Source organism: Choristoneura fumiferana, chromosome Z (genome assembly GCF_025370935.1).
Source record: "Choristoneura fumiferana chromosome Z, NRCan_CFum_1, whole genome shotgun sequence".
Classification (NCBI taxonomy): Eukaryota; Metazoa; Arthropoda; class Insecta; order Lepidoptera; family Tortricidae; genus Choristoneura; species Choristoneura fumiferana.
The window spans coordinates 37,232,956-37,260,676 of NC_133472.1; the positions used below are offsets into that span (position 1 = coordinate 37,232,956).

Here is a 27,721-nt window from a genome sequence, read left to right on the forward strand (position 1 = left end):
CATAGATTTGTGTTAGGTTGTGTCAGGTCCAATTGTGACCACAATGCGCGGCCCGAGCGAGCGTATCGAGCGTGCCGCAGCAGCGGCCGGCGATGCGCCAGGACCAAATTAATTTAGTTTCTACTAAATTTGTTAATATTCGGTGAACCCGAAAAACATGATCAATCGTGTGAATCGATTGCTTGCTGTCAAAAGTGTGCTCCGATTTTTAGGTCGTATAAAATCAGGTTGTCCATTAGCACCTTGAACATTATCGGTACAGGATGATAAAGCTCGACCCGTGTTCCAAGTAACATGTCATTGAATTATCAAGTTGTACAAAATCGGTCGAGCATTGTCCAGGTGCAGGTCGTACAATAACTACACCCTTCTTTTCTTTAGTGTAATTTTTTTTTATGAAAAACTTTATGATCACGTTACTTTAAATTCAAAAGCAATTTATTACTTATATTAATTATTAGTAATGTACAACTACGTCATTCATGCAACTACTTCAGTGCTGTTGACAATCGTAAATTAAAGATTGCGTGATTGCGGCTTCGGTATGTGTATTGTATCCTTTTTTCTCGTATTTTTTATTTTTTACCTTACCTTATGTGACATGTGGGGGACCAGTAATGCTTATACTGCTCTTTGTACTCTTTTGGATTAGGATCGGCATTATTAGCGTGTCCACAATGCTGTGTTACTGTATCGTTAGGAATCCAATCAAATCGATGAATAGATTTGTGTTATCAGTTAGCGAGCGTTATACGGTGTAGAAATGATCAATCTTATTGCTTGCTGTCAAAATGTGCTCCGATGGTCGTATTGCACCTTGACATTGGTACAATTTACATGGATTTTTTGTGGTCGATTGGTGAATACATTGTGTTATAGTTATTATACGTTAGTATCTCTTAGTAGTCTGTGATTGTATTGTATTTATGTAAGTAATGGTATTGTGGCATAGCAAATAACATAGCAAAGCAAAACAAAAAAAGAGAGAGAAGACTAAGTAAACAAATAAAAAGAACGCAACGCACTTTTTACTGTGCATTCGATTTACCGAAGAAATTTTTTAATGTAACAGGTAATTTCAATTCAAATAAGTACATAGGTACACTACACCGCTAAATATTGTTGTTGTTTTTAGAAAAATGTGGCTCTGTCCGTTGGAGGTTGGAGGAAATTTTGCCAGTAGGTAGGTATGGGAAGGAACTAATACTTACTCTTTGCTAGTAGGTCAAAGAGTATAAGTACCTATGTAGGTAGTAGGTTTTGATGTGAGAAGTGAGACGAGGAGTTTATTGGTTATGTCAAACCAAAACTGTAATTTGTGTTTCATGTTGACGTATCGCGCTACAATTAACCGCCCAAATGAAAAAAGTACAACGCGATCGGCTCGCTATGAATAGGTTAATTGAATAATAAGTGGTGGGTGGGTGCCAAGCTATGAGTGCCAAGCCAGTCAACTGCCAATAATTGGCAAAATTATAGTATAGTTATGTGTGGTGGGCTGGTTGGTGGGGTTGTTGTTTGTGATAATGATAAGCGGAGCGGCGCCGTCGCACTAATTTAGATAAGGATAAATTGTATCATCCTATTTAATTAATCCGTATCGTGTCGTAACAGGTCATTATTAGAAGTTACCGCGTGGAAAATGTCTGATTATGGAAAATTTGGACCTCTGGTCGGCGCCATTGATGAGGGCACCTCTAGCGCCAGGTTTATTATTTTCAAAGCAAACTCTTCTGATGTGGTCGCATTGCACCAAAAGTCTTTAGATCAGCACTTCCCTCAAGAGGGATGGGTGGAACAGGATCCGTTCGCCATCCTGGAAGTGGTTACAACGTGTATTCAAAAAGCCTGCGAGAAATTAGTGGCATTGGGCGGCCGGATCAAGGTATGGACAATTGTTATTTTATTATATATTTTGGCTCGCGATAGGCTTGATTTGCGCTGGACTTGACTCAAAAAATTTGTATTCAATATATTTTATGAGAATCTTAACTGATAAAGCCACATGCAGTCGCATTGTGTAAGGTTTTCCATCTACCAAAAATTTTCGAAGAAAACTCCTTCAATAAGAAAGTTATTTTATGGTTAGCAGCACCAATATTGGACATAACAAAGTGTGCATGAATATCTGAAACAACTATTTATTATAGGGGCGGTAGGATGTCAGATATTTTTGCATGCTCTATTGTGACAATATTAAATGTAGGTGACAGGTGACTGTACTTGGTAAAGCCAAGGCTAGGAAAATAAGTAGGTAATGCTTTTGATAAATTTATCTTGCATAGAAATACACAGCTGTGGTGTATGTATGTTGCAAACTCTTGTGCTGAACAAAAAAATTATAGTAAAAATATGGCCCTGCGTAATAACATAGGTACAAGCAAATAGTTACACTATCCCAGTAATAATAGGTATATAATTTTATTTTATTGCAATTCAGCTTTGATTAATAAAATAAAAACTTATCTTGTTTTCATTCTTACTCTCGTCTTATTCTAGCTGTGACAACACAATCAATCCGTTATTCAATCTTTCTTCTCACTGTGCATAAATTACTGTTTGCCTATCTTTAAGTTTTCCTTTCCTGTTTAAGTTAGCTTGAAAAGATCCGTTTTAGGGATAAGTTCGTCTTTGTACTCTTTTGTTTTGTTGTTTTCTTTTTGTATTATTTTTGTGTTTTATATACAATAAAGTATTTACATACATAAATACATTTATTTTCTAGGATATTCTAGCAGTTGGCGTTACAAATCAGAGGGAGACCACAATAGTTTGGGACAGGAACACTGGACAGCCACTCCATAATGCTATAGTGTGGCTGGATATGAGGACTACTGCTACCATAGACAAACTTCTTGACACTGTTCCTAACAAGACTAGAAATCAAAACTATCTTAAGGTAATTCTTATAAATACATGTTGTTGTCCGGATTTAAACCCCACAAATATTGACTGCAAAGTCTTGAGACAAAATTCAAATGGATGATCCACATGCAGCATTGAACCAACTGACGTATTGAATGATTCCATGAGTTAGTGTGGTAGAGACTAGTCAATCTGTATACTTAATTTTATTTATTTATGTGTTCGGGCACAAACATACAATACAACTTTAGAGCATTTATACCTGCTGAGCTGGCAACCTTGCATTTTTGTTAGTTTTTCTCAATTATTCCATAAAAAATTAATGAAAATTAAAAATGTGGTCTGATAGAACTCTTCTTAATACATAAGTTAATGTGTCTACTCCAATTATTATTTGTGATAGACTTTTATTTTCTTTAAAAACTGTCAATAAACATTTGTTTGTTTAAAAGAATATATAAGTCTATCACAAAAAAAATTTGGAGTAGACACATTAACTTATATTATTATATTAAGAAGAATTCTATGAGACCACATTTTTAATTTTCATTCAATTTTTATGGAATATTCGAGAAAAAACTAAAAAAAAAAAAAAAGTAACATTGCCAGCTCAGCAGGTATAAACACTCTTAATTGCATCTATACTTTGACCAACAAAGGTGCCACAGGTTATTAGTTATTAGTTAAGAGTAAAATATCAAATAGGTGTAAAGTAACAGACATGCAGAGAAAATGGCTATGACTTGAGAAAAAGAGAATGATAGATAACCCTTCTCAAAAAAACATCAGACAGTCTTATATCTGCTTATTTTGTTATAGCTGATGAACATGATTTCATCTCTGCAGAATTTCTCTATGACTATCATACATGAACTATCCAATTTCCCAAGATAAAGACCGCTATGTCCACTCATACCATACCAAATGTCATCCAAATATAGTCAAAACTGTTTATACAACATAGAAGGGACAGCAATATTTGGTCATTTACACTGTTGGTCCTTATAACTAGTGTTAATTTGGCATATAAGATTGTGTTGGGACTTTTTTCTTTGTTATTACATCCAATATGTATGTTATAACTGGAGTTGCTATAATGATTTTGACTAAGTTCAGCAGATTATTCACTATACAAAATAGGAGAATTAGGATGAAAAAAAAGGAACTACAAGAACTACATACTGCGAGTAATCTAGTTCAACAGTTTAAGTATGAATACAGAAAAGGTAGCAGAGAAACCAGAGAAGTTGATTTCACATTTAAATTTATAATAATGTATTTGTAAAAAATCCATATTAGATACCATATTTGCAATTGTAATTTATTTGAGTGTAGACATGTTTACTATGTGAGGGATGGAGAAGAATGGCAGCGGCTGGATGAGGCCTTTGTCCTGAAGAGAACCTGATACGAACATGGTTGGGGTCAACAAACTATGTGTCAGAGAATAAAGGTTATTTTTATTTTGTGTTTATCTTCAGCCGTTGTGTGGGCTGCCTCTGTCGCCGTACTTCAGTGCTGTTAAACTGAGGTGGCTCATTGATAATGTGGATGCTGTGAAGCAAGCAATGAAGAATGGCACATGTTGCTTTGGTACTGTTGACACATGGATCATTTGGAACCTTACAGGTATGTTTTATTTTTAATGGAAACATTTCATTTTGGCAAAATTCATTTGAAACTACAGATGAGAAAGATTGTCATTTTAAAAGTAAGAAAAGATAGATAGATTTTTATGTCACATAAACTGAGGTAGGTATTTTCTTTGTGACTATTGCTGCAGGGCTCAGCAATAGGTAGCACCTATATTGTGACATCAATAACTTTATGGTGTAAAACAGGTAAAAGATAATTTCATATCTATTATTGCACAAACTTGAGCGGTGTTCAATCATTATTTTATTTATATCACTATTATCATTGTGAAACTTTAATGTAGGTAGGTATCTTGTTAAATAAAATTGTTAGAAACATTTGTAGTTGCACATATTAGTATAATTTCTTAATCATTTTTTAAAACTTTATTTCCTTATATGATTCAATATCCATATTGTTCCATAATAATAATATATCCATACGAATATGCGAAAGTGTGTGTGTTTGTATGTTTGTCCGTCTTTCACGTCGTAACGGAGCGACGGATCGACGTGATTTTTGGCATAGAGATAGTTTATAGGCCAGGCCAGAGAACAGCGCGCAAAAGCCAGCCGCGGGCAAAAGCCAGTTTTATAAAAGAGACCACCACAGGAATCTCTGTTATCTTATCTGTCCGTCTGGCAGTGTCAAGTTATAAATAATAATAAAATAAGGGGCTGTTTCACCATCCATTGATTAGCGTTAACCGGCGGTTAAATGTGATGCCGTCTCCGTCTATTCGAACAAAACAAATAGAGACGGCATCACACCTAACCGCAAGTTAACACTAATCAATGGATGGTGAAACAGCCCCTAAAACTCATAAACTTATTTTCCCTCAAGTGTGCGAGTTATACTAAATTTTGACTGATTTTTTCAGGTGGCCCCACCAGAGGAAAGCATGTCACGGATGTTTCTAATGCATCAAGAACTATGCTCATGAATATAGAAAATTTGAAATGGGACCCTTTATTACTGAAGTTCTTTGAAATCAACAAGTCTGTATTGCCAGAAATTAAGTCAAGTTCAGAGGTATTTATTTCCACTTCTTTATGATGAATAGCAACTGAAATTTAAAATAATTTCTTAAAATTGTTGAATTAGTAAGTCCCATGTAATGTCAATATCAACAGACTATATCAGCATGTGCTTATCTTTAAAATGTAAAACTTCAAAATTACATAGAATTTCCAATTTATGTGTATGTGTTTCAATACTTACGTATGTTTTTAAATGTTCACAACCCATATGGAACTGCAACACATTCAAATACAGCGTTTAGTAACAGTTTAATACCTAATAATATATTTTTAGGGTTCCATACCCAACGGGTACCAACCCTATTATTGAGACTCCGCTGTCTGTCTGTCTGTCCGTCCGTCCGTCCGTCCGTCACAGGGCTCTGTCACTTAAGCCGTAATAGTTAGGCACTTTAAATTTTCACAAATACTAAAAACAGAATAAAGTAAATATTTAAGAGGGAGTGGGAGCTCCCATACAACTAACGTGATTTTTTTGCCGTTTTTTGCTTGATATTAATAACGGCAACAGGTAGACGCTTAAAATATTCACAGAATATTTAGTTGTATAATCACTTTAAAAATATATAGATAGATAGATAGACATAATCATTATTCTTTAAAACAAAGACATGGCTTAGTAACTAAAGAGTAAAAACATTAACAATTCAGCACTTAAAATTATGCCCGAAACAAGGTAATTGCGATAGCAAATAAAAAAAAATAATTAAGTAACAATTAAATAGATCAGACACATAAATGAGAAGCCATGTGATGCACTGAAGAACAGGCGCTGGCTCAGCATTGTGCTGCGGTAAGCCGCAGCGCTGGTATTCTGCCAGTACCCATAGCGAGTAAGGACGCCGACCAACGTGATAAACTCAGCGCAGTCTCGTCATCAAATGAGTTTTATTATTTAGTGGGATCCTAAAGTAGCAAAATTTACGATCCTTGAAATAACTTAAGTATTTATTACTAAATAAATATTTAGGGGGGGCTCCCATCCAACAAACTTGATTTATTTGCCGTGTTTATGCTAATGTCTAATAGAAATATTAATTGTAATTGTATAGATAATGGTACGGAACCCTTCTTAGGCGAGTCCAACTCGGACTTGGCTGGTTTTTCTATTATTATTTAATTTTTAGGTTTATGGTTGCATTGCTGACGGCCCTCTTAAGGACATCCCGATATCAGGGTGCCTTGGCGATCAGCAGGCAGCATTAGTAGGGCAGATGTGCCTCCAAAGAGGCCAGGCCAAGGCCACGTACGGCACTGGCTGCTTCGTTCTTTACAATACTGGTGACATTCGAGTCAGCTCCAGCAGGGGTTTGCTTACAACTATTGCATTCCAATTGGGAAGCAAGAATCCTCCAGTTTACGCTTTAGAAGGTTCGGTTAGTTATCTTTTTTATTTGAATAAAGTCCTATTAAATATTATATTTAAATATTTTTTGTTTGTCCCCTCATGACAGTGTTGTATATGTTATGTATATACATAAGTTGTGTTTTGTTGACAAGTTCTACATTCTGCTTTTCGCTTTGATTATGAGGAAGGACAACACCAACAGTGGGAACAAAAGAGAACAGAGAAGAATCTATGTCAGTAACCTTCCAAAGTGATCCCGAATTGCATACATTTTGCGAAGGACAGGGTCTCTGTTGATACTGGACATGGACATTCATAGATACCTAGACTTGTATCCCCCCGGTGCTCGAGTCCGACTCTCACTTGGATAGTTTTTTAATGGTAGTCTACTCTGTCAAATTAGGTATCCTTAAAATAAAATAAAAATCGTGTCTATGATAATTTTATTCTTACAGGTGGCTATCGCCGGTGCTGCTTTAGGGTGGTTGAAAGATAATATAGGTTTGTTAGAAAGTGCTAAAGAATCGAAAGAGCTTGCTGAGAAAGCATCTGAAAACGGTAGCGTTGTTTTCGTGCCAGCATTCAGCGGGTTGTATGCACCTTACTGGAGGCAGGATGCAAGAGGGTGAGTTTATATGACACCAAGCAGGTGGTAGGACCTTGTGCAAGGTCCGCCCGGATTGCTACCACCATCTTGCTCGCTAATCCTGCCGTGAAGCAGCAGAGCTTCCACTGTTGTGTTTCGGCGTGGAGAGTAAGACAGCCAGTGAAATAACTGGCACTTGAGGTATCCCATCTTAGGCCTATAGGTTGGCAACGCATCTGCAATACCCCTGGTGTTGCAGATGTTTATGGGCGGTGGTGATCTCTTACCATCAGGAGACCCACTTGCTCGTTTTCCATCCAGTCAAGTAAAAAAAAAATATTTATGGAAACGAAGTATTTTTGGAAACGAAGACCTCAAATGTATCGAGAAAATATCCACTAATTATGTTTTCCGACTCCCAATTTGCTAGAATATGTGGTGAAGAATAAGCTCTTAATAGCACAACCAATAAGAAGTCTTGGAAAAATAAGGTTGGGTTGAATCAATCGTTAAGCAGAGTATTAAATTTATGGTAGCCCTGTCTTCTCGCTGTATCCTTTCGCTCCTCTTCTTTACCTACCATCGCTTCGCTGCCTTGAGAAAGACGTGAAGCTTGAACCCCTATTGGGCGCTGTAAGGAAACCTTAATACCTTGCTCTGTCTTCCTACTTATCCAGCAAATCAAAACAGAATTACAATTTCAAGTTGGCCAACTAACACTGTTTACTAAGGGGCTGTTTCACCATCCATTGATTAGTGTTAACTGTCGGTTAAATGTGATGCTGTCTCTATTTGTTTTGTTCGAGTAGACGGAGACGGCATCACATTTAACCGTCAGTTAACACTAATCAATGGTTGGTGAAACAGCCCCTAATAGTAGTAATTTAGTTGGATATATGGCGGGCTATCAATTAAGTTACTGGTCTATTACAATTTAGTTGGCCAACTTGAAATTGTAAGTCTGCGGGCTGAAACAATGTGTATTTGCAATTTTCTAATTGCTGTTACAACAGTTATACTTTTCGCTTCCGTATCGCTAAGAAATTTCCCAGATGGATATAATTTTAGTTATTTAGTAATTTTACTGCTTGGTTGTGAGAAATTAATTTAAGCTTAAAACAGCCTTATTTTTTCGTCCTGGTTTAAATACTGATTTAAATCGCTTATCATTGTTATACTGAGCACTTTGTTTAGAGCTGATAACCTGGAGATGTCTGAGACTTAACCTTGCTAAATCTATAAAGAAGTGTCTCTTGATTTCAGGGTAATCTGTGGCATCACGGAAGACACTAATTCGTCGCACATTATAAAAGCTGCGCTAGAGGCCGTCTGCTTCCAAGTGAGAGACATCTTGGACGCTATGAACGAAGATTGTGGTATACCTCTACAGTTATTGAAGGTATGAAAAAGTTAACCGTCAATTAATTACGAATATGTTGAATTCCTGTATTCCATTCTAATTCCGTATGTTTGATTCCTGTTTTTTTATGTGATCGATACCTGCAGTGCTGTTAACCTAGTTGTTTTGTAAGTTCCGTTACTAGGATAATCTAAATGAAATATAAAAATGAATAATTAATCAAGGATGAACCTATAAAACAAAAATAAAAAAACGCCGACAAAAAAACGCCGCCAAAAAAGACAACTAAAAAGTAAAAAATAATTATGCACTACCTAGCTGTTCCCCGCGACTTCGTCTGCGAACAATTCGTTTATCCCTATCCCGCGGGGACTATGCTGATTTCCCGCAATATTAGCCTAAGTTAATTTAGTATAAGTACCTAGTAATATTTTTTTTATCTAAGCGTCGTCGGTGTCGGGGTACCGCTAAGGTTAACAGGAAACTAAAGTACATATGTTGTATTTTTTTTAAAGTATTAACCTTAGCGGTACCCCGACACCGACAACGCTTAGAAAAAAAAATACTATGTACTTATACTAAATTAACTTAGGCTAATTTTGCGGGAAATCAGCATAGTCCCCGCGGGATAGGGATAAACGAATTTTTCGCAGATGAAGTCGCGGGCAACAGCTAGGTAGTGCATAATTATTTTTTACTTTTTAGTTGTCTTTTTTTGGCGGCGTTTTTTTGTCGCCTTTTTTTTTCGGGCGTTTTTTTTATTTTTACTAGCGTTTTTTGGTGTCGGGGGGTTTTTTTAAAAATAAGTTTTTTATTTCATGTATTTTAAACTGGTATATATTTTTTTAAAGTGTACTAGTTTGTTGGATATCCTGGCTGCAGCATCAGCTCATCGTGTTGCCACCATTGCATTGTATGTAGAATCAAATACTGATCAAAAGGAATCAAACACGACATATCTGCTATTATTTTTTCAAGAGTATACTGGTGTGCTGGATATCCTGGCTGCAGCATCAGCTCGTCGTGTTGCCACCACTGCATTGTATGTAGAATCAATTACTGATCAAAACGAATCCATCACGACATGTGCTATTATGTTTTATAGAGTGTACTAGTGTGCTGGATATCCTGGCTGCAGCACCAGCTCATCGTGTTGCGACCATTACATTGTATGTAGAATCAAATACTGATCAAAAGGAATCAAACACGATATATGTGCTATTATTTTTTCAAGAGTACTTATACTGATGTGCTGGATATCCCGGCTCCAGCATCAGCTCGTCGTGTTGCCACCACTGCATTGTATGTAGAATCAATTACAGATCAAAACGAATCCAAACACGACGTATGTGCTATTATTTTTTACAGAGTATACTGGTGTGCTGAATATCCTAGCTGCAGCATCAGCTCGTCGTGTTGCCACCACTGCATTGTATATAGAATCAATTACTGATCAAAACGAATGCAAACTCGATATATCTGCTATAGTTTTATCAAGAGTGTACCTACTAGTGTTCTGGATATCTTGGCAGCATCAGGCCCAGAATTCCATAATCTTGCATAGTTACGAGGGTCAAACTGAAAGTTCTTAGAAAATCAAAAACTGAGCAAACTAGCAAGTTATTAGTTTTATTATATCTTTTCAAAATAGTGTCCATTCACATCAATACACCGCTGCATCCGATGGAACCACTGAGAAAAGAACTTAGCCCACTCGTTCTTAGGGGTCTCTTCGACGGCCTTTTGAATCGCACCCACTGCTTCCTCGGTTTTCAAGTTTTCCTCGAAGTTTTTCTTTTATTTTCGGGAATTAATAATAATCGCAAGGTGCGAGGTCGGGGCTATACTGCGGGTGACCCAGTAATTCCACGTCTGACGTCACTAAATAGTCGATCGTTCGCCTGGCGGTGTGCGACGAGGCGTTGTCGTGGTGAAGAAGGATCCTACTTCGAGGTCGTTTCTCCCAAACTTTTTCCAATACAAGTGGCAAACAATTGTTAGTGTACCACTCTGCAGTAACTGTTTTTTGATCCTCTAAAACAATTGTCGCATAGTGACCTGTCCTTCCGAAGAACGAGGCCACCATCTTTTTTCTCACGCTTCGACCTCTCTTCACTTGTTGGCAACTCCTCGAAAGGAAACACCCATTAAGCAGATTGTCTCATGGTTTCTGGATCATAACAGTAAACCCAGCTTTCGTCACCCGTATGTCGAATACAGCATTTGAGTCACCTCCGTTAAATCTTTGAATCATTTCACGACACCAATCAACGCGACGGAGTTTTTGGGCCTCGGTCAAATTATGAGGTATCCACCTCGCACAGAGCTTCCTGATCGCTAAATGTTCAGGGAGGATTTTATGCACATGTCTCATACCGATACCTAAGCTTGTCCGAATCTGCTGATACATCACTCTTTTGTCAGTCTCTATCATACGCCGCACAACACTGATGTTATTTTCAGTCGTCGCCGTAGAAGGCCGTTCCTCACGCAGATCATCGGTGAGATTAGAAATTTAAACTCTTTAAACCAGTTGTAAATGGTCGCACAAGATGGGGCTTCATCATTAAACGCCAATCTAAGTCTATCATAGCTTTCTTGATGACTTAAATTACATCGAGCCATAAAAAATCATTGCACGAAAATTTTCTCGCGTTAAATTCATGTTGACGTGACACAGTCAATTTTAAATTTGCCGCCAAATCGTAAAACAAATTATAAATGAACGAAATACATACTCTATAATATTGGCAAAGAGTTCCATTTTCAAAATTTAAACTTACTTTTTTATTATATTGTTTACAAGTGGCCAGTTCTAAAAACTTTCAGTGTCGCCCTCGTATATAGCATACCATGGGTGTTTCAAATTTTAGGTCCCAAATATGTTTGAAAGTAAAGTAAATACCCATTATGCGTCCAAGATTTCTACCGCAGCGAACAAAAGAGCTGATGATCTTGAAACGGCTGAACCGATTTTGATAAAACATGTCGAAGATCCATCGCTAGAAAACCAGTTTTCTAATAAAAAAAACCGCATTCAATTCGGTCCACCCGTTTAAGAGCTACGGTGCCACAGACAGACACACAGTCACACATAGCGATCAAACTTATAACACCCCTCTTATTGCGTGGGGGGTTAATAAAAGAAAGTAGGTACAGACAATCTACGTCTGCTAATATTATTCAAAATTGACTCCTTTGGCATGAACACAGGCTTTCAAACTACGAGGCTAGTCGTCACTGGCGGCACGCACGACCGTTTAATTTAGAGGGTTATGGTCCGGGCTGGAACATGGCCATTCTTCACTTTTATAGTCGTGTACCTCAAAAACATTAATTTCTTGTTGCTATTCACCTATTCGCGTTTTACCGCGATAGCGAATTTTGTTATAGCATGGGTTAATCGCCTATTTAGTTAGCCGCAAATATTTTGAGTTGAATTTCACCTCGGTCGCTTATACCTACTTATTATTGTTGTAGTGTAGGTATTATACTAATCGTATTTGTTATTTATTAATCACCTTAAATACTTGAAATTTGGCGTACTTATATACAGGCATATTAATCCATGGGGCAAAATTTTATGACAGGTAGTGAGTTCCTATATCGATAATCTCAATTATCGATGTTTGTTCCATATACTAGTGATCACTCCAAGTTTTGTTTGTAACAATAGGTTTTCATTAAGTGTACAAATGTAACAAAATAATAACGTAATTCTTTTCTTCTTTTTTTTTAAAACGATTTTGGAAACTTTACTCATCATAATTATTTTTCTTCATTACTGTTCCATCTTCTGTTTTTTAAATAAACAATCAAAATTTGTTCCAAATTTCGGGCGATAAACATCCCCGTCTTGACTGATGAATCCATTTCAGGTGGCTGAATGACTTTTCGATTTCTGTGGTGGTAATAGGGGCATAACAAAATTTCATAAAGTTATCTATTGTACTTCGTCTGTTTTTCGGTTGTAAAGTGATTTCTTCACCTTTTTGTAGCATATTTATTTTCTCCAATGTGTCGTACCCGGAGTATTGTCAAAAACGTTTTTAAATTTATTGTAAATAATTTTCCCTTTTTCGTGTAAATATATTTTAGACAATTTAGTCTGTTCTTTCTTTACCATTTGAACACCAAAGTCTAGTGACAGACATGGTGATTGTAATTTTGTTATAGAATTTTGAATACCTAATATCCAAATTTTCGGCAATTAACTAAAGTTCACCCTGAAGAGTCGATTTATTTATTGCAGCTTTGGCTTTTCTAACTGTGATGTAATCTGATACAGAAAACGAATTCATTACTCGTCTTACATCATGAAAATATTCAGCATAATAGTTTACTGCTTGTAACCATGTGCCCCATCTTATAATTGTTGGTTGTGGTGGTAGGGGTATATTTGGTAAATAACTTAACAAGGGAATATTTTTTTGGAATGGAGGCTGACTTGACATTTATTACAGTACGCTTCTTTATTTCAGGATGTTTTTGCAGTAAGTCTTGTATTTTTTAGGAGGCATTTTCTATTTTCACTCTTGAATATAAAATAATAGCACTGTCCGACGATATTGACAAGTATTGTTTCATAGTGAGTGTCTAAGTAGGTAAGAATCGTCTATCTAATTATCTAAAGAGGTTTGATGAAGAATAACTATTTCATAGGGCAATGTTACACCCTAGCTATAATCTAGCGGTCATATGTTTGTTGTCGGTGTACCTTATTAAATAAATCATCTAAAATAAGCTTTGTGTAAAGTTTATACTCGTCATCTGAACAATACTTTAAAAAAAATCACACACATACAATGCTGGGAGAGATCAACTAGTACCTATATGGAACAATCATCGATAATTGAGATTATCTATGTAGGAACTCACTATCTGTCATAAAATTTTGCCCCGTGGATTCCTATGTCTGCTTATAGAAGTCTCGTGACTATACATTAATCTGGTAGTGAAATTCTGGTGGTGGGGCTAGGCCTAGAAGAATTACCTTCTCAGGACAGAACTCCTTAACGGTTTATGGCATCGACTTGAATTTTGATAAGGAAATGTAATTGCAAATAATGTGGTCCTCTTTGTAATTCGCATTCGCTCGACTAAATCGACTGAGCCATCCTTCAAGCGGATTTGTTGTGCGATGGCGTTCGTATGTACAATTTAATGTTTTTGGATCCAATAGAGATCGACTGATCCTCACAATATGTTATAATCATCATCCATCATCATTATTACTTCACAAAAAATGTCTAGAACTCCTTCATTGAAAAAAAAAACAAATACTTCAAATGAGAAATATAGAGTTGCTTGCGTGTAATTTTTAAGGCTAATTAGCGACACTGCGGCTCAGGCCTGAAATATCCGTTGTCCAAAAATGTATTTTTCGCAAAATGTCTGCTTTTCAGAATGTCAACACGTCTTTTGCATAATGTCAGCTTCTCAATATGTCAGCTATTTAAAATTGCCTGTCTCCAAGAATGACAGTTTTTGTCTAATGTTCGCTTTTCAGAAAGCGGTTATTCTCAAAATGTCTGCAACCTCAAAATATCCGCCTTCTTATAACGTTGGCATTCCAGAAAAGTCTTATTCTGAAAATGGGAAATCACAGGAAAGCGGCCATTTTAAATAATAATCATCATCACAATAATCATTTATTACAATAGAGATTATTAGTGCTGTTGCTTCATCAACACTCTCAATCGATCCAATATTTGTCTTATAAAACAAGAATTGTCTCAACTGATTAATGTTAATCGTTGTATGGTTGCTAGCCTTAGAAGTATATCTCTCTAAGTTCTTTGCATCCTTGTTCTGAGATATTTCTATAGCTTTTGCAGCCATGACCATGTCAGGATATTTTGCTGCTGTAAAGCATTGAACCTCATCGTATATAAGATGTATATACGGCAGATCTTCTGTGTAAGAGTCGCTCCTCAATTTATTGAGAATTTCTTGTTTCTCTCTGATAAAAGATAAGAAGCTGAGTTGGAAGCGGTTTCAACGCAAGAACAGCACCTCCTTGACTGATTACTCTGTTAATGAAAAGGTGGTCATCCCTGCATATGCGGTTAGGAATGAGAGATGTGTAATTATAGCAGATGATAGGGTTGATCGACTCCCTGCATCTTTGATATATAGGTAGGTAGGTAAGTAATTGATGATGACAACTCTAGAGTTAACAAATTTCATGATAGACTATATTTGAAGTGGTAAAACCTTGACATTGACCGATTATTCTTTGATCTTTAGATTGCTCTATAAATACCTTTACACCTTCAAATACTTGTGCCCTACTCAGCGCGACATAAAGCTGACCGTGAGAAAAAACTGGTTTTGGTAGATAGATAGCTACTTTTTTCAAAGATTGCCCCTGGCTGGCTCTTGTTTATAGTCATTGCAAATGCAAGAGTAACTGGAAACTGAAATCTTTGCATTTTGAATGGAAGGACATAGTCTGAAGGACTAAGCTTTATTTTTGGGAGAAGCACTATTTTGCCTATACTTGCACCTGTTAAAACCAGGCAATGTAGTGAATTGGTATAAAAGCTTATTAACTGAAGTCGAGTTCCATTAATCAATCCTGTAGCAGTATTTAAATTTCTCATGAGCATGATAACGACACCCTTTTTCAATTTAAATTCGTGACGTGGAAGTCCACTTACTTCAATACTATTTAGAAACTCAGTCGGAAAGTTAATATTAGAATTAATGTCATCTGATATCACCGTATCAACGCTCTTATAATTAGGTACTTCTTCGTTTGAGATGCGCTCGAGAACGTTCAAATTAATTTTTGAACAAATTTCATTAGTGGGTGTGAGAATAGCTTTTTCATGTATATTACTAATGTTGTAGTTGTCTAAATCATTGTATATGAAGTCAATTGGCGAACCAATACCTAAAAGACGTCCATCTAATATTGTCTATCCATATTCATCTTTTGGTAATGTGTCATTTCCAACTTGAAGCAAGTAATTTGCAAATTCTTCTTGCCCCTCATTTACTCGCATATTTTTGTCTAGCTTTAGAAAAGTCATGGACTGCCACAAAAAATCATTTTTAATACAATTTTCGATGGTAACTGCCCTTCCAGCATGTGGCACTACCTACCGGCAGCGTCTGTCTAAAATCGCCAGCAAATGGTTGCCGTCGTCTGCCTTCATTAATTGTTATATCCTGAAACATGCGATCCATTACTGTCAAAGCTGCTGCAGGTATCATGCTTGCTTCATCAATAATTATAAGGTAGGCACCACACCAGATACAGATGAATCAAGAATTGGTATTGGCAATTTGAATTGATTGTGAAGAGTTCGACCTCCTTTAACTAAGCTAGCTGCAATACCGGTAAATGCTACTGCAACAGCAATGCGACCAACGCTCGCAGAGCTAGTAGAGCTTTTTGCACAAATGTTTTACCACAACCTGCTGGTGCCTCAAGATAAAATAAGTTACTATGTGTTTTAAAAACAGCGAACTCACTAGACAGCACTATACCCTCTTGATAAATATTTAAAAAAACTGGTCAAGAGTGTGTCGGACACGCTCGAGATAGGGTTCCGTAGCCATTACGAAAAAATTAAGTAATATTTTTCTAAGGATTTCGTAAAAATATTTTTTTTAAATTGAAAATAATAAATCAATACTGACAACAGACATAATCGAGCGCAATAAAGAAAAAATTAAAAGTTGACACAATATGTCATGTCTGGCATTCGTTGTTGTAAACAAAATCACAAAATGTTTTTTGTATTCTGTAATTACCTTAAGTGTTGTGTTGTTGGGACATAATCTGGCCGACTCAAAGGTGATATTTTCTCATGCTGAACAACTTACAATAGGTTTGAATCCAATTCAATTTTTATAATGTCATCTCATCTCATGTCAAATGACGGGTCACAGGTCACGCTATGGCTGGTTGGTTAGCGCACAGTAGTTCTTTAAAATTCATTTTTTTCTACTTTTTCGTTAAAAAATAAAAAATAAGGGTTTTATGCAACTCTTCATGATCAGACGAATCTAATGGCATATCATTTATCAAAATCGGACCATAACTGTAGATCTGATGGCGTGTACAAAAATCGGCCTCGCGTAATATATATATATATATATATATATAGATTTATTTTATCACTAATTGTATTTTTTCATGACGTTTAATGAAATAAATGAAATTCTATTTGTTATGATGGTTATTCAAAGATAATTAATTAGTAATAATAATAATTTATACGTAGTGAGGAACAGCGTAGTATATTGCACCCTGCGACACCTCCGTACGTTAGTCCGTCTTTCTTCTAAACGAGTCGAGATACCATTCTAGATTTTTTTACATAATATTTCTACATTATAAGTCATAATTTAAAGTAAAAAATATTTTTAAAAAAATAGGCGATGTTTAAAAAAAATATTTTAATGTAATCTTTCGGTTTAATATGTTTTTTTTAATATTACCAGTATCAGAAAAATATAATTATTTTTCTTAAATAAATACTCTAAATCGATTATTAAATCCGTTTTATTAACGCCACTAATACCTTTCGGAAATTTCGTTCTTCATATTTTTCCATTTCTTCTAAGTGCCATATTTTGGGAACTAAGCTAAAAATAAAAAAAACTAATGATGCACATTTATTCAGGTCCCACAGGAGTTCAATCGACCCAAATAAGAACAAAACCCAAAACCTGTCATTTGTTGCGCTGCCCGCTTCATGTGAAATGCCCCAGAATAGACCTTGGGAAAGAACATAGGCTATCTTTTATCGCGAAAAAGAAGCTTTAAGGGGTTGTTATAGGGGATGAAAGTTTATATGGTGGAAGTTCGTCGCTGTCGAAGATAAAACCATGAAACTTGGCATTGAGGCACTTAATAATAAATAACTTGATATTTGTTTGAGCTTTTCTGAAAATTCGACCTGTGAGGGGATGAAATAGGGTATGAAAGTTTATATGGAAGGTCGTTATTATCAAAGATAAATCGATGAATGTTTATTAAACTTGCCATTTCGGCACGTGAAAAGAGAAACAGATATTTGTTCGCACGTTTTTTTTTTTAATTCTTCCTGTGTGGGTGTGAAATAGGGGATGAAACTTTATATGGAAGATCGTCATTGTCGAAGATAAATCGATGGTTCTTTATGAAACTTGGCATTTGGGCACGTGATAAGAGATAAATAGATATTTGTTCGAGCGTTTTTAAAAATTCTTCCTGGGAGGGGGTGAAATAGGGGATAAAACTTTATATGGAAGATCGTCATTGTCGAAGATAAATTGATGGTTCTTTATAAAACTTGGCATTTAAGCACTTATAGCAATGTATTAAAATAGGTTATTTTCGGTAAACCGTAGCAGTTTCTATGTACCTACTAATATTGGCAGAATAGGTATCCTAAATAAATTAAATACTTCCCAAAGTTACTATTCCACGCGGGCGAAATCGCGGGCAAAAGCTAGTAGCTAATAAAGTTGTATTGTAAGATTCCATAAATAATTTCAGCTTTTGTAGCCAAAGGTTCCATTCTGTCGCGGTTGTTTTGATTAAATTACTCTTCTCTCTAATTTAGGCTATGGTGTATTCGATATCTAATTAAAAATCGCATTATATATATTTTTTTTACATAATAAATGATTTAAACAATAAAAACCCGTCCGTCGGTGGATATCATATTCGCAAAACATGATATTCGCAAAATATCATATTCGCAAAACACGATGTGCTCATAACAACATATTCGCAAAGCAAGATATTCTCATAATAATATACTAGCAAATCATGATATTCTCAAAACATTATATTAGTGAAAAATGATAATCGCAAGACATTCAACATCACAATTTCAAAATACTATACTAGTAAAATGTGACATTCGGGAAACATAATATTAGCAAAATAACGATCTTCGCAAAATATTATCGTAATACGTTTGTTGCCTACCCTATCACCAATCAGAATACGATACTGAATATGCCCTTAAACGGATCACCACATATTTTGTTACACTGTGTAAGTTAAACATAAAAACTAATTTTATCGCCTTTGCTCCAATAACTATGCATCCTGACGTTTCAATATTGTTTTTTTTAGATTATTTTAATGTGGGTAGTTAGCAAAACGTAGTTTTGCCTGCGAAATTTTAGTTTTTTTATTCAGTATACTGTTTAAAATTAATTTTACATATTTATTTTTAAACTTAAAACAATGTAACCGTCTACATAAAAAAAAAACTGAATAAGTGACTTTTCTTCTTTCTTAAACTCCTATATTTATTAGTGACCTCTTAGTGCCAATAACCGTTTCAGACACACCTCAATACTAATTGTGCATTTTACGCAATCTTCCACTATCCCGTTAATTTGTATATTTTTTTGTATAACTTTCCTATTCCGTTTTGTCTCTGGACAGTGCACGGCATTCTTTTTCAATTTTATTTGTTGTATTTTTGCTTCCTTCTTCAGCTGGGATATGAACAAAAACAGAGGTGGATTTGATTGTATTTTGGTGTTGAGCCTCCGATGCCAACCCTCAACGCCATTTGTGGTTCTATTTTTCTGATTATAACAACTTAATATGTTGCTGTTTATATTACTCATCCACTGTCTGTTAAAGTAGTCCAAAAATTTGCTTGAAGACGGTGGTGCCATTTCAATAATTGTATGAAAAGCATACGATATCATATTTGGAGGCAGCAGTGGCAAGAAAGTGCAGAACTGTGTGATCTTGCTATATTCTTGCGATTTTTCAAGGTTTAGTTTCTCGCTCATCTTGAAAACGGCGTTACAGAAGTGATAGTAGCAGCCTTTAATTTCGATGCTTGGGAACACCTTCTTTATGCCTTGTATTACGGCCATTTCGTAATCGCATTTGTATAGTTTTAAGTTCAGTCCAAATTGAGTTTTCAATACACCAAAAAGCCTTTCGTAAGTACTCTGCTTCTTGTTCGGCAGTAATGCAAAGACTAACGGTATAAAATTAACCGCATTTTCGCTTCGTGCGACGTCGACATGGAAACTGTACATTTGATAGTACGGTGCTGGAACAGCCTTAAACGTACCGTCACCGTAAACAGTACTGACAGATTTTAAATATTCTTTCAAATCATCTCGTGGCAGCGTTGAGAATATGACAATCCTGTCGATCGAATCACATTCGTCAAACACAAAAAATTCTTCAACTAAATTTTGAGGTAATTTCAATTTTTTTGAATCGGTTACTGTTAAATTTTGCATATTCAAAAATCTTTTACGTGCTCTATAAAGAGTATCCTTTTTTGATGCATAATTTGGAATTTCGTGCTCTGCCTTAAAATCGTGCTTTAGTATATTTTTTTCAAAAATTTTTTGCACGGATTCGAAATTTTCGCACACTTCCTTTTTGCAGTCGTCTACAATCCCATCTATTAGATTTTGTGTAAAATCTGGAGGGTCACAAGTGTGCTTCGCGGGCCTCGCAATTTTATTGTTTATATCTAGCGTCAAAGACGTACGGCAGTCTTGCTGTTTTGAACATCGCCAATTTGTCGTTCCTGATTTGTTTTTTAAATAAAAATTGTACCGGTATCCTCCGTGCAAAAGAGTCGGTTTATTTTTCTGGCTCTTTATAATTTTTATTTCACCATCACTACAATTCGGTTGATCCATTTTCAATATTCTTGTTACGTAAAACGCACTTAGAACAATTATGATGAATTATAACATAAATAAAACATGACATTTGTCATAATAATAGATAACAAGAGGAAAGGAAGGAAGCCATAGTCGCCGTATAACTGGCCAGTCCTAGAGTCTTCAGGCATTGGCATGAAAAACGACTAGAAAATTATTAGAATAGGTAAAAAATCTATAAGGAAATTATTCGCATAGCAAAAAATGATTGGGGAAAAAAACGAATGGAAAAAAAAATATACTGGGGAAGAAAAATCTCGGGAAATTAGTCTCTACAGTCATAAGAAAGCTGTATATATTTAATTTATGTTCTCGAAAAGTAACAGAGTATTTCGTTTAAAATCAATAAGGTAGGTACCATAGGCAACACACTTGTGACGAAATATTATGCGAAGATCATGTTTATCTAATATGATGTTTTACTAATATCATGTCGTGCGAACATCGTGTATAACTATTATGATGTTCAGCGGATATCATATTTTGCTTTTAGGGTATTTTGTGAATATCATGTTTAGCGAATATCGTGTCTCAAGAAAATCATACGTTGCTAATATGATATTTTGAGAATATCATTTATTGCAAATATCATGTTTTGAGAATGTCATATAGTGCGAATATCAAGTTTTGCTAATAACATGTTTTGCGAATATGATATCCACCGATGTATTGATAAAAACTTAGTAAAAATAATTAAAAACTAATATAAATCTAAAAAAGGCCCCTGTGGCATGGTTCCAAGAATGCTGGCAGCATTTCCTCGCTGTATGACGATGCCAAGACGCTGAGCGAGGAAGCTGCCAGCCCTCTTGTCTCCGGTGGCGTCGACCTAATTAGTTTTTTGAATGTTTATTATGACAAGTTGTACATTTTGGATACGTTGTCCTTTTTGCCACAACAGAAACAAACTAAGTCTGTCTTTGTACATTAGTCAAGTTGGTGGTCGTTCGTCCTACATCGTGGACAATGAAATCTTACTGGACCGGGTTTTGTAGTTGATTGGGAATTAACTACTTGAATTGGTTGAATTTTATATGGGAACTTTGGGATATAGGGTTTATAAGAATGTGACGACGTGGGAATGTCACTATGTAACTGGGTATTGTTGTAGTTTCGTTCTGGTTCGGGGTTTTGCATAAGGATACAGTTTTCATACAATTTACATAATTTTAATAGAGCCGGAATGTCGGTGAGATCAGTTGGAAGTAAGCGTGAGCTATAAATTGGATTTATATTTCGGCGTAATATTTCTATCTTAGTTTTTTCTGAGAGTTTTTCCTGCAATTTTGAAAATAGGACCTCCATTGCTGTGAAATAAATTATTATGCGTTCATTCGGTCTTTGTTTACGATTATCTATAGTTTTACGTAATTTATAATCGTAATAATGAATTTCGAAATCATCTATGAGATTTTGTTTAAAAGTTGCCCAACCGGAAACTACTTCCTTTTTTGTGCGAAACCAATCTAATGCGCTTCCTGACCATATGTCATAGATATATTTTGTGAAGTCGTTTATGGTCAATATTTCTAGCAATTGCGAACTCTTCGACTTTTTGAACGAAGTCTCACGGACAAACGTCTCCTTTGTAATTATTCGTAAACCTTTTTATTATTGGATCGGTTTTCAGCTAAGTTTGATAGTTTTTGTGAAAGGAGTTCTAAATCGGATTGCGGTTGTTGTAGGTATAGAGGATGTCGAATGGCAATTAGAAGAAAGATTTGATGTTTTGTTTTCAGTCATTTTGACATTGTACATATTGTTCGCTAATATTTTTAAAAGAATCAAGAATTGCTTTTGGTAATTCTGTATGAATATTTATCCTAATTAAACGTTGAGAAATATGTTGAAATATGTGCTCACCTTGTCTTTATGTGTGCGATTAATGTGTAACGTTAGTAGACGTGAAGATACTACCGTTAAGCATTTTTCCAAGTCTTCGATGTCTTTTTGTGGAGAATAAGGTATATCTAGCAATAATTCGGCTGGTTCCGTAAAGAGGCTATTACGGAAATTAATTGACTACGGAGTTGATCAGCGGTTGCGGAAAGAACGGTGTGAAATAGGTGTTACTTTAAAATATTTAGGGGCTGTTTCACCATCCATTGATTAGTGTTAACTGGCGGTTAGGTGTGATGCCGTCTCTATTTGTTTTGTTCGAATAGACGGAGACGGCATCACATTTAACCGTCGGTTAACGCTAGTCAATGGATGGTGAAACAGCCCCTTAACAACATAATTCCCTCAAGGATGCACGTAAAGAATACCATCAACAGAAAGAAACTCGCGACGACAATCTTATGGATTCTATCTTAACCAAGCTCCCTCCCATCAAAAGAAGAGCCATTGAAAGATCAATTGCAACCAAAATGAAAACAAAATCCTCCAATTGGTTATCCGTTATACCCACAAGAAAAGATCATTTTGACCTTTCTCCATATGAATTCCGTGATGCCCTTTCAATACGCTACCACCGAACACCAATCTCTATGCCAAAATCCTGTGATGGATGCGGCAATATCGATTTCAATATTGATCACGCCCTCTGTTGCAAAACTGGCGGTCTAATTACGAGACGTCATAACGAAATAAGAGATCTCTTTTGTGAATTATGTCAACAAGCATGGGGAAATGTAGTCAAAGAACCAATTATCACTGAAGGTGACAATGGCCTACGAGGCGATTTAGCTTGCCGCGGCGTGTGGGTTGCCCATAGGGAGGCGTTATTCGATATCCGTGTCGTAGACACCAACGCTCCTTCTTACATATCACGCCCTGTTGCTTCTGTCTTAAAATCTGCCGAATCTGAAAAGCAAAACAAATATGCCAATGCCTGTGAGCTGCCTCATGCCACTTTTACACCCCTTGTCACCTCCGTGGATGGAGTCTTTGCAACACAAATGGCCACCTTTGTGAAACACCTCGGGGAAGCACTTTCATCTCGCTGGGACCGATCTTTGTCTTGCGTCTTGGGCTGGCTGAGAGCTCGTATAATAACTTACATAATTAGAGCGACTAGCATGTGCATTCGAGGCACCCGTCACAAATGGAAGCCAGCAGCGAAGCTGTTTGGCTTTGATGATGGTGCTGCCCTACCACACTCCGACTGACAGACTGACTTGACCATTTTTTTTTCTTAGTTAATCAATTTATTAGTCTTCCATTTTTATTTGTTATTACTTTCTAATGTATCTTTCTATGTATAGTTTATAGAATATGTGTAAATAAATTATATTTTATCCCTTATTTAACCATTGTCGGACCATGTATGCTATGAACTTTTTCATCTTTTCCCCGCTCAACTCAGAATCAGTTTCGATGTAATCCCATCCTATTTTAACTAGTTCCAGTGGAGTTAGCGGCAATGCCGTACATAATCCCACAACTCTTCTATGTAGTTTACTTTTCAAACCAATTGATTTCGCTTTTCGCCATAAGCTCTGACAATAATGATAGTAACACTTTTTTACCGATATATCTGGAAAAAAATATCTTAAGGCATTCGCAACGGCAATCTAGAAATCTGCGTGGAATATAGTGGGACACCAATAGGGAAATTTCGTTTTCAAAATGTCGAACAATGCAGTGTATGTCGACTCTTTTTCCCTACGGTCTCGTGGTCCGATCGGCTAGTTAGATTGATCGGACCATGTTTTTTTTTTAAGTCCTATTGGTTCGATTGATCGGCCAATAAGGACTTTTCCTATCGGAGTAACGGGATTTTAAATGTTCGTCTAGTTCGATCGATCGAACCACGCAGAAGTACTAGCTACTTCATGTATTTTGTGTATCGAAATTGCTATTTCATTTTGGTTCTCATCTGGTTGACATGTATTCTTGTGCTCTACGGTTTTTACAACATTTTCACCCTGTAAAGTTTTAAACAATTACAATATAAGTGATCCCAGTGTCTTAAATATTGCGTGGCCATGCTAGACCTACCTGCTACCTGGCACGACCACGTCGATCTCGAAACCCTAAGAATACATTTAATTTAATCAAAAGCACGTGGAAGTAGGTACATTACTGCAAAAGAAAATAAATGACTGAATCCTCCGTGGTCGTGCTTATACGTCGAAATCCGTCCAAAGCAGTCATATTGGCAAACCCACGTACAGACATAAGTAGGTAGGTATATTGTACTTACGTTTATTGTGACCGAACCTGAGCACTTTATACTGTTACGACAATTGCGACAAAACCATATTTGAAATATTTTATTATAATGTTTATAGTATTGGTGTTGCTTTGCTTATATAACAACACTTCTCCACGTTTTCTATTAATAATACAAAAATCCATGGTACAAAGCGAATGTGAAACCAATGCACAATTTGCAAAATTGTTGATGTTTAATACACTTTCCTATTTGTCTAAAATGACATTTGTGCAATGAGGTCGAGGTGCATCGCAAGAGAAAGATAAGAGGTAGGTATATCTTACTGATTACCAACTAAACTCGTTATAAACCACGCAGTAGTTAGTTGGAGAACTAATAGAACAGATCTGTGCTGCAGACTAGTAGGTAGGTAGGTATTGCACTAGTAGTGAATATACATGGTGTAGAAAAATCATTAGTGTGACAAACGAGAAAAAAAACCTGTTTGTCATACTGGTGTTAATCTGGTGTGACTACGGGTAAGAAAGGGATATTAATAGTAGGGAAAGAGTTTGAGAGATTTTGCATCAACATTTGCATATGACAAAAGTTAGTGGGCGTTGGGTGCCGAAAATGCTCACAGTTTTTGGTAAACAACGTCGTGTTCAAGCTTGTCAGGCATTTTTAAAATTGTGTGAAGATGGTTTAGTTAGATGAAGTTTGTTCCCGTATAGTAACTGTTGAAGAAACATGGATCAGACAGTATGATCCAGAGTCGAAGTCTATTCTATGCAGTTGATCGAAAAGGGTGATAGGCCACCGAAGAAATTCAAGGTTCAAAGATCGGCGTCTAATGGCCAGGGTTTTTTGGGATTGCGAAGGCATTCTTTTAATAGACTATTTGGCAGAAGGCTCTACAATAAATGCAGTATATAATGCCGAGATATTAAGAAAGGTGCGACAAGCCATAGTCGAGAAACGAAGGGGCAAACTGAGCAAAGGCATTTTGTTTTTGCAAGATAACGCCCCCGTTCACACCGCTCGTGTTGCCAAGCTTGGTCGGAAGGAAACTGGCTTCGAGGAAATTGATCATCCACCCTGCAGTCCAGATCTGGCCCCTAGCGATTGTTTTCTATTCAGAAATTTGAAGAAAGATTTAAGGGGAAAGCGATTTGGCAATGATGAAGAAATGAAGGCGGTTGTACAGGAACACTTCCGACAGTCAAAATATATATATTTTTTAACGGTCTCAAAGCATTATTTAAAAAATGTAATAAATGCATTAAAGGGAGATTGTTTTTACTAAACAATCTGAATATTTTTTTTTTCTACCGAAGGCTTAGAACTTTTCAGCCGCCCCTCGTAGTACCCTTACCGCAAGTACTGTTTTTTTTATTTATCGTGCATTTTGTCAAATTCACTTGTGGTTGTGGCGCGCTAGTTAGTTTCCTAATCTGATTTTATATTGGTATCTTAACTGCAGGAGATTAGGGAGATTTGGATCATGCCCTGCCGGTAAGGTAATTGGAAGAACGTCAAAATTAATTTCCTCCTGAACTGTAGCTAGATTATGTATATTATTAGCCAAAATTGGTGTGTCAATATGCAAACTATCAACATAATTTCTATCATTTGCATGCGATACAGCATAATGTAAAGGGCCAAGATGGTAATGGCTGCCTGGTATATCGTCTTGGCAAGTAAAGCAACTAAGGCTACGAAGTGCTACTCTTCCTGGCACTGCACTGATAAACTCCAAACAACCTGAAATAAAATAATTTAAATTAAAGATAAATAATATAACTACTCGTAACATACAAATTTGAACTTGATAAAGAGGAGCAATATTTTGATTTTAAATACATACCTGATGTATTTTCATCGTTTCTTTGAAAGAAGGGATTTTATAAGTCCACCTTTTTCTGCTAAGTTCCTTTTCACTGAGATGATTTCAAAGTATGTTTTTGATATTTTGGCTAATGACTAACAAATTCCTCGAATGAACCAATGTCACCGCCAAATTTCACAATTATCTGCTATTCGTTTCACAACAGCCTGCGTCTGGTGCTCCTTTTCCATGTCCTGCTTCTTGATAATTCCAAGTGACTTTTTCTAAGCCTAATGTCTTCAGTTTTGTATTCACGAAAAAAAATATTGGTTGCGATTAGTACCAGTTCCTTAACTACTTTAAAGTAGTTGCCTATTTGATACCTATGCTTAGGCATAAAACCAAATGGAACCAGCGCATCTTGAAATTGTTTTCGATTTTTCATGGCCTTTTCTATCTTTGTATTCCTTTCCCACTATCCACTGATGTTATAATCCAAAAGTCTATTTCTGCAAATTTCACACTCTTTTGACGCATTTATCATTTGAAGAATGGCATCATCAACATTGTTATAAGTTTAACGTTGTTAAGTTGCTGACGCAAATATTATATTTAATACGAGAGTAAGAGGGATGGTACAGTAGGAACTTTGATTTTCGAATTTATAATTACCCGTGTGGTTTTTTTGGGGAGGATGACATTCGACCGGGAAAAATCCATTATGGACGCTGGGAAGGGAAGCCCAGCAGTCTCCGACTTCCACGGAGTAAAAAACCCGGCCGCACGACTCCTCCCCCATTTCCAGACCACCGATACTCTTTTCGGTGCTTATATCTTTTCTTTTTCTTTTTGAAGGTTGCAAGGCCGACTTCACAATATTCCAATCGACCTCGAGTTCCAAGAGTTACAATTTTTAACTAGTACAAAAGAGAAACTTAAACTACCTTGAGCGGCTAGCCGCGGCTAGAGGTGGCTAGCACCGGACCTCCAGCCGCGGCCAGGCGCCCAATACTTAAAATTAAGTACGCAGCTGGCCGCGGCTGGAGACAGTCAACAGACAAGCCTCCAACCGCGGCCAGAAGCGCACACTTAAAACTACGAGGGCAGCTAGCCGCGGCTAGAGGTGGCTAGCAACCAACCAGCCTCCAGTCGCGGCCAAAAGCCTTATACTTAAAATTAATACACAGCTAACCGCGGCTGGAGGCAGACAGTAGACAAGCCTCCAGCCGCGGTCAGAAGCGCACTTAAGACTGCGAGGGCAGCTAGCCGCGGCTAGTGGTGGCTAGTGACCAAACTCTA

General features: G+C 36.5%; 1 protein-coding gene across 4 annotated transcripts in view; it reads left to right on the forward strand.

Moving 5' to 3' along the window:
• The first annotated feature begins 317 nt into the window (after window positions 1–317).
• The window catches only part of Gk1 (Glycerol kinase 1), a 42,159-nt gene continuing 14,755 nt past the window's right edge, over window positions 318–27,721 (forward strand). Inside the window, exons 1-9 of one of the 4 annotated variants that reach the window (XM_074099164.1) lie at window positions 318–542; window positions 1,136–1,183; window positions 1,615–1,885; window positions 2,726–2,899; window positions 4,347–4,494; window positions 5,381–5,532; window positions 6,668–6,916; window positions 7,344–7,513; window positions 8,738–8,873. In XM_074099164.1, the coding sequence (XP_073955265.1) occupies window positions 1,140–1,183; window positions 1,615–1,885; window positions 2,726–2,899; window positions 4,347–4,494; window positions 5,381–5,532; window positions 6,668–6,916; window positions 7,344–7,513; window positions 8,738–8,873 (1,344 nt within the window). In that variant the 5' untranslated portion in view covers window positions 318–542; window positions 1,136–1,139. Of the gene's footprint in view, window positions 543–894; window positions 1,073–1,135; window positions 1,184–1,614; window positions 1,886–2,725; window positions 2,900–4,346; window positions 4,495–5,380; window positions 5,533–6,667; window positions 6,917–7,343; window positions 7,514–8,737; window positions 8,874–27,721 lie in introns of those variants that run through there. The other 3 variants (XM_074099156.1, XM_074099179.1, XM_074099172.1) reach the window with 3 other exon arrangements.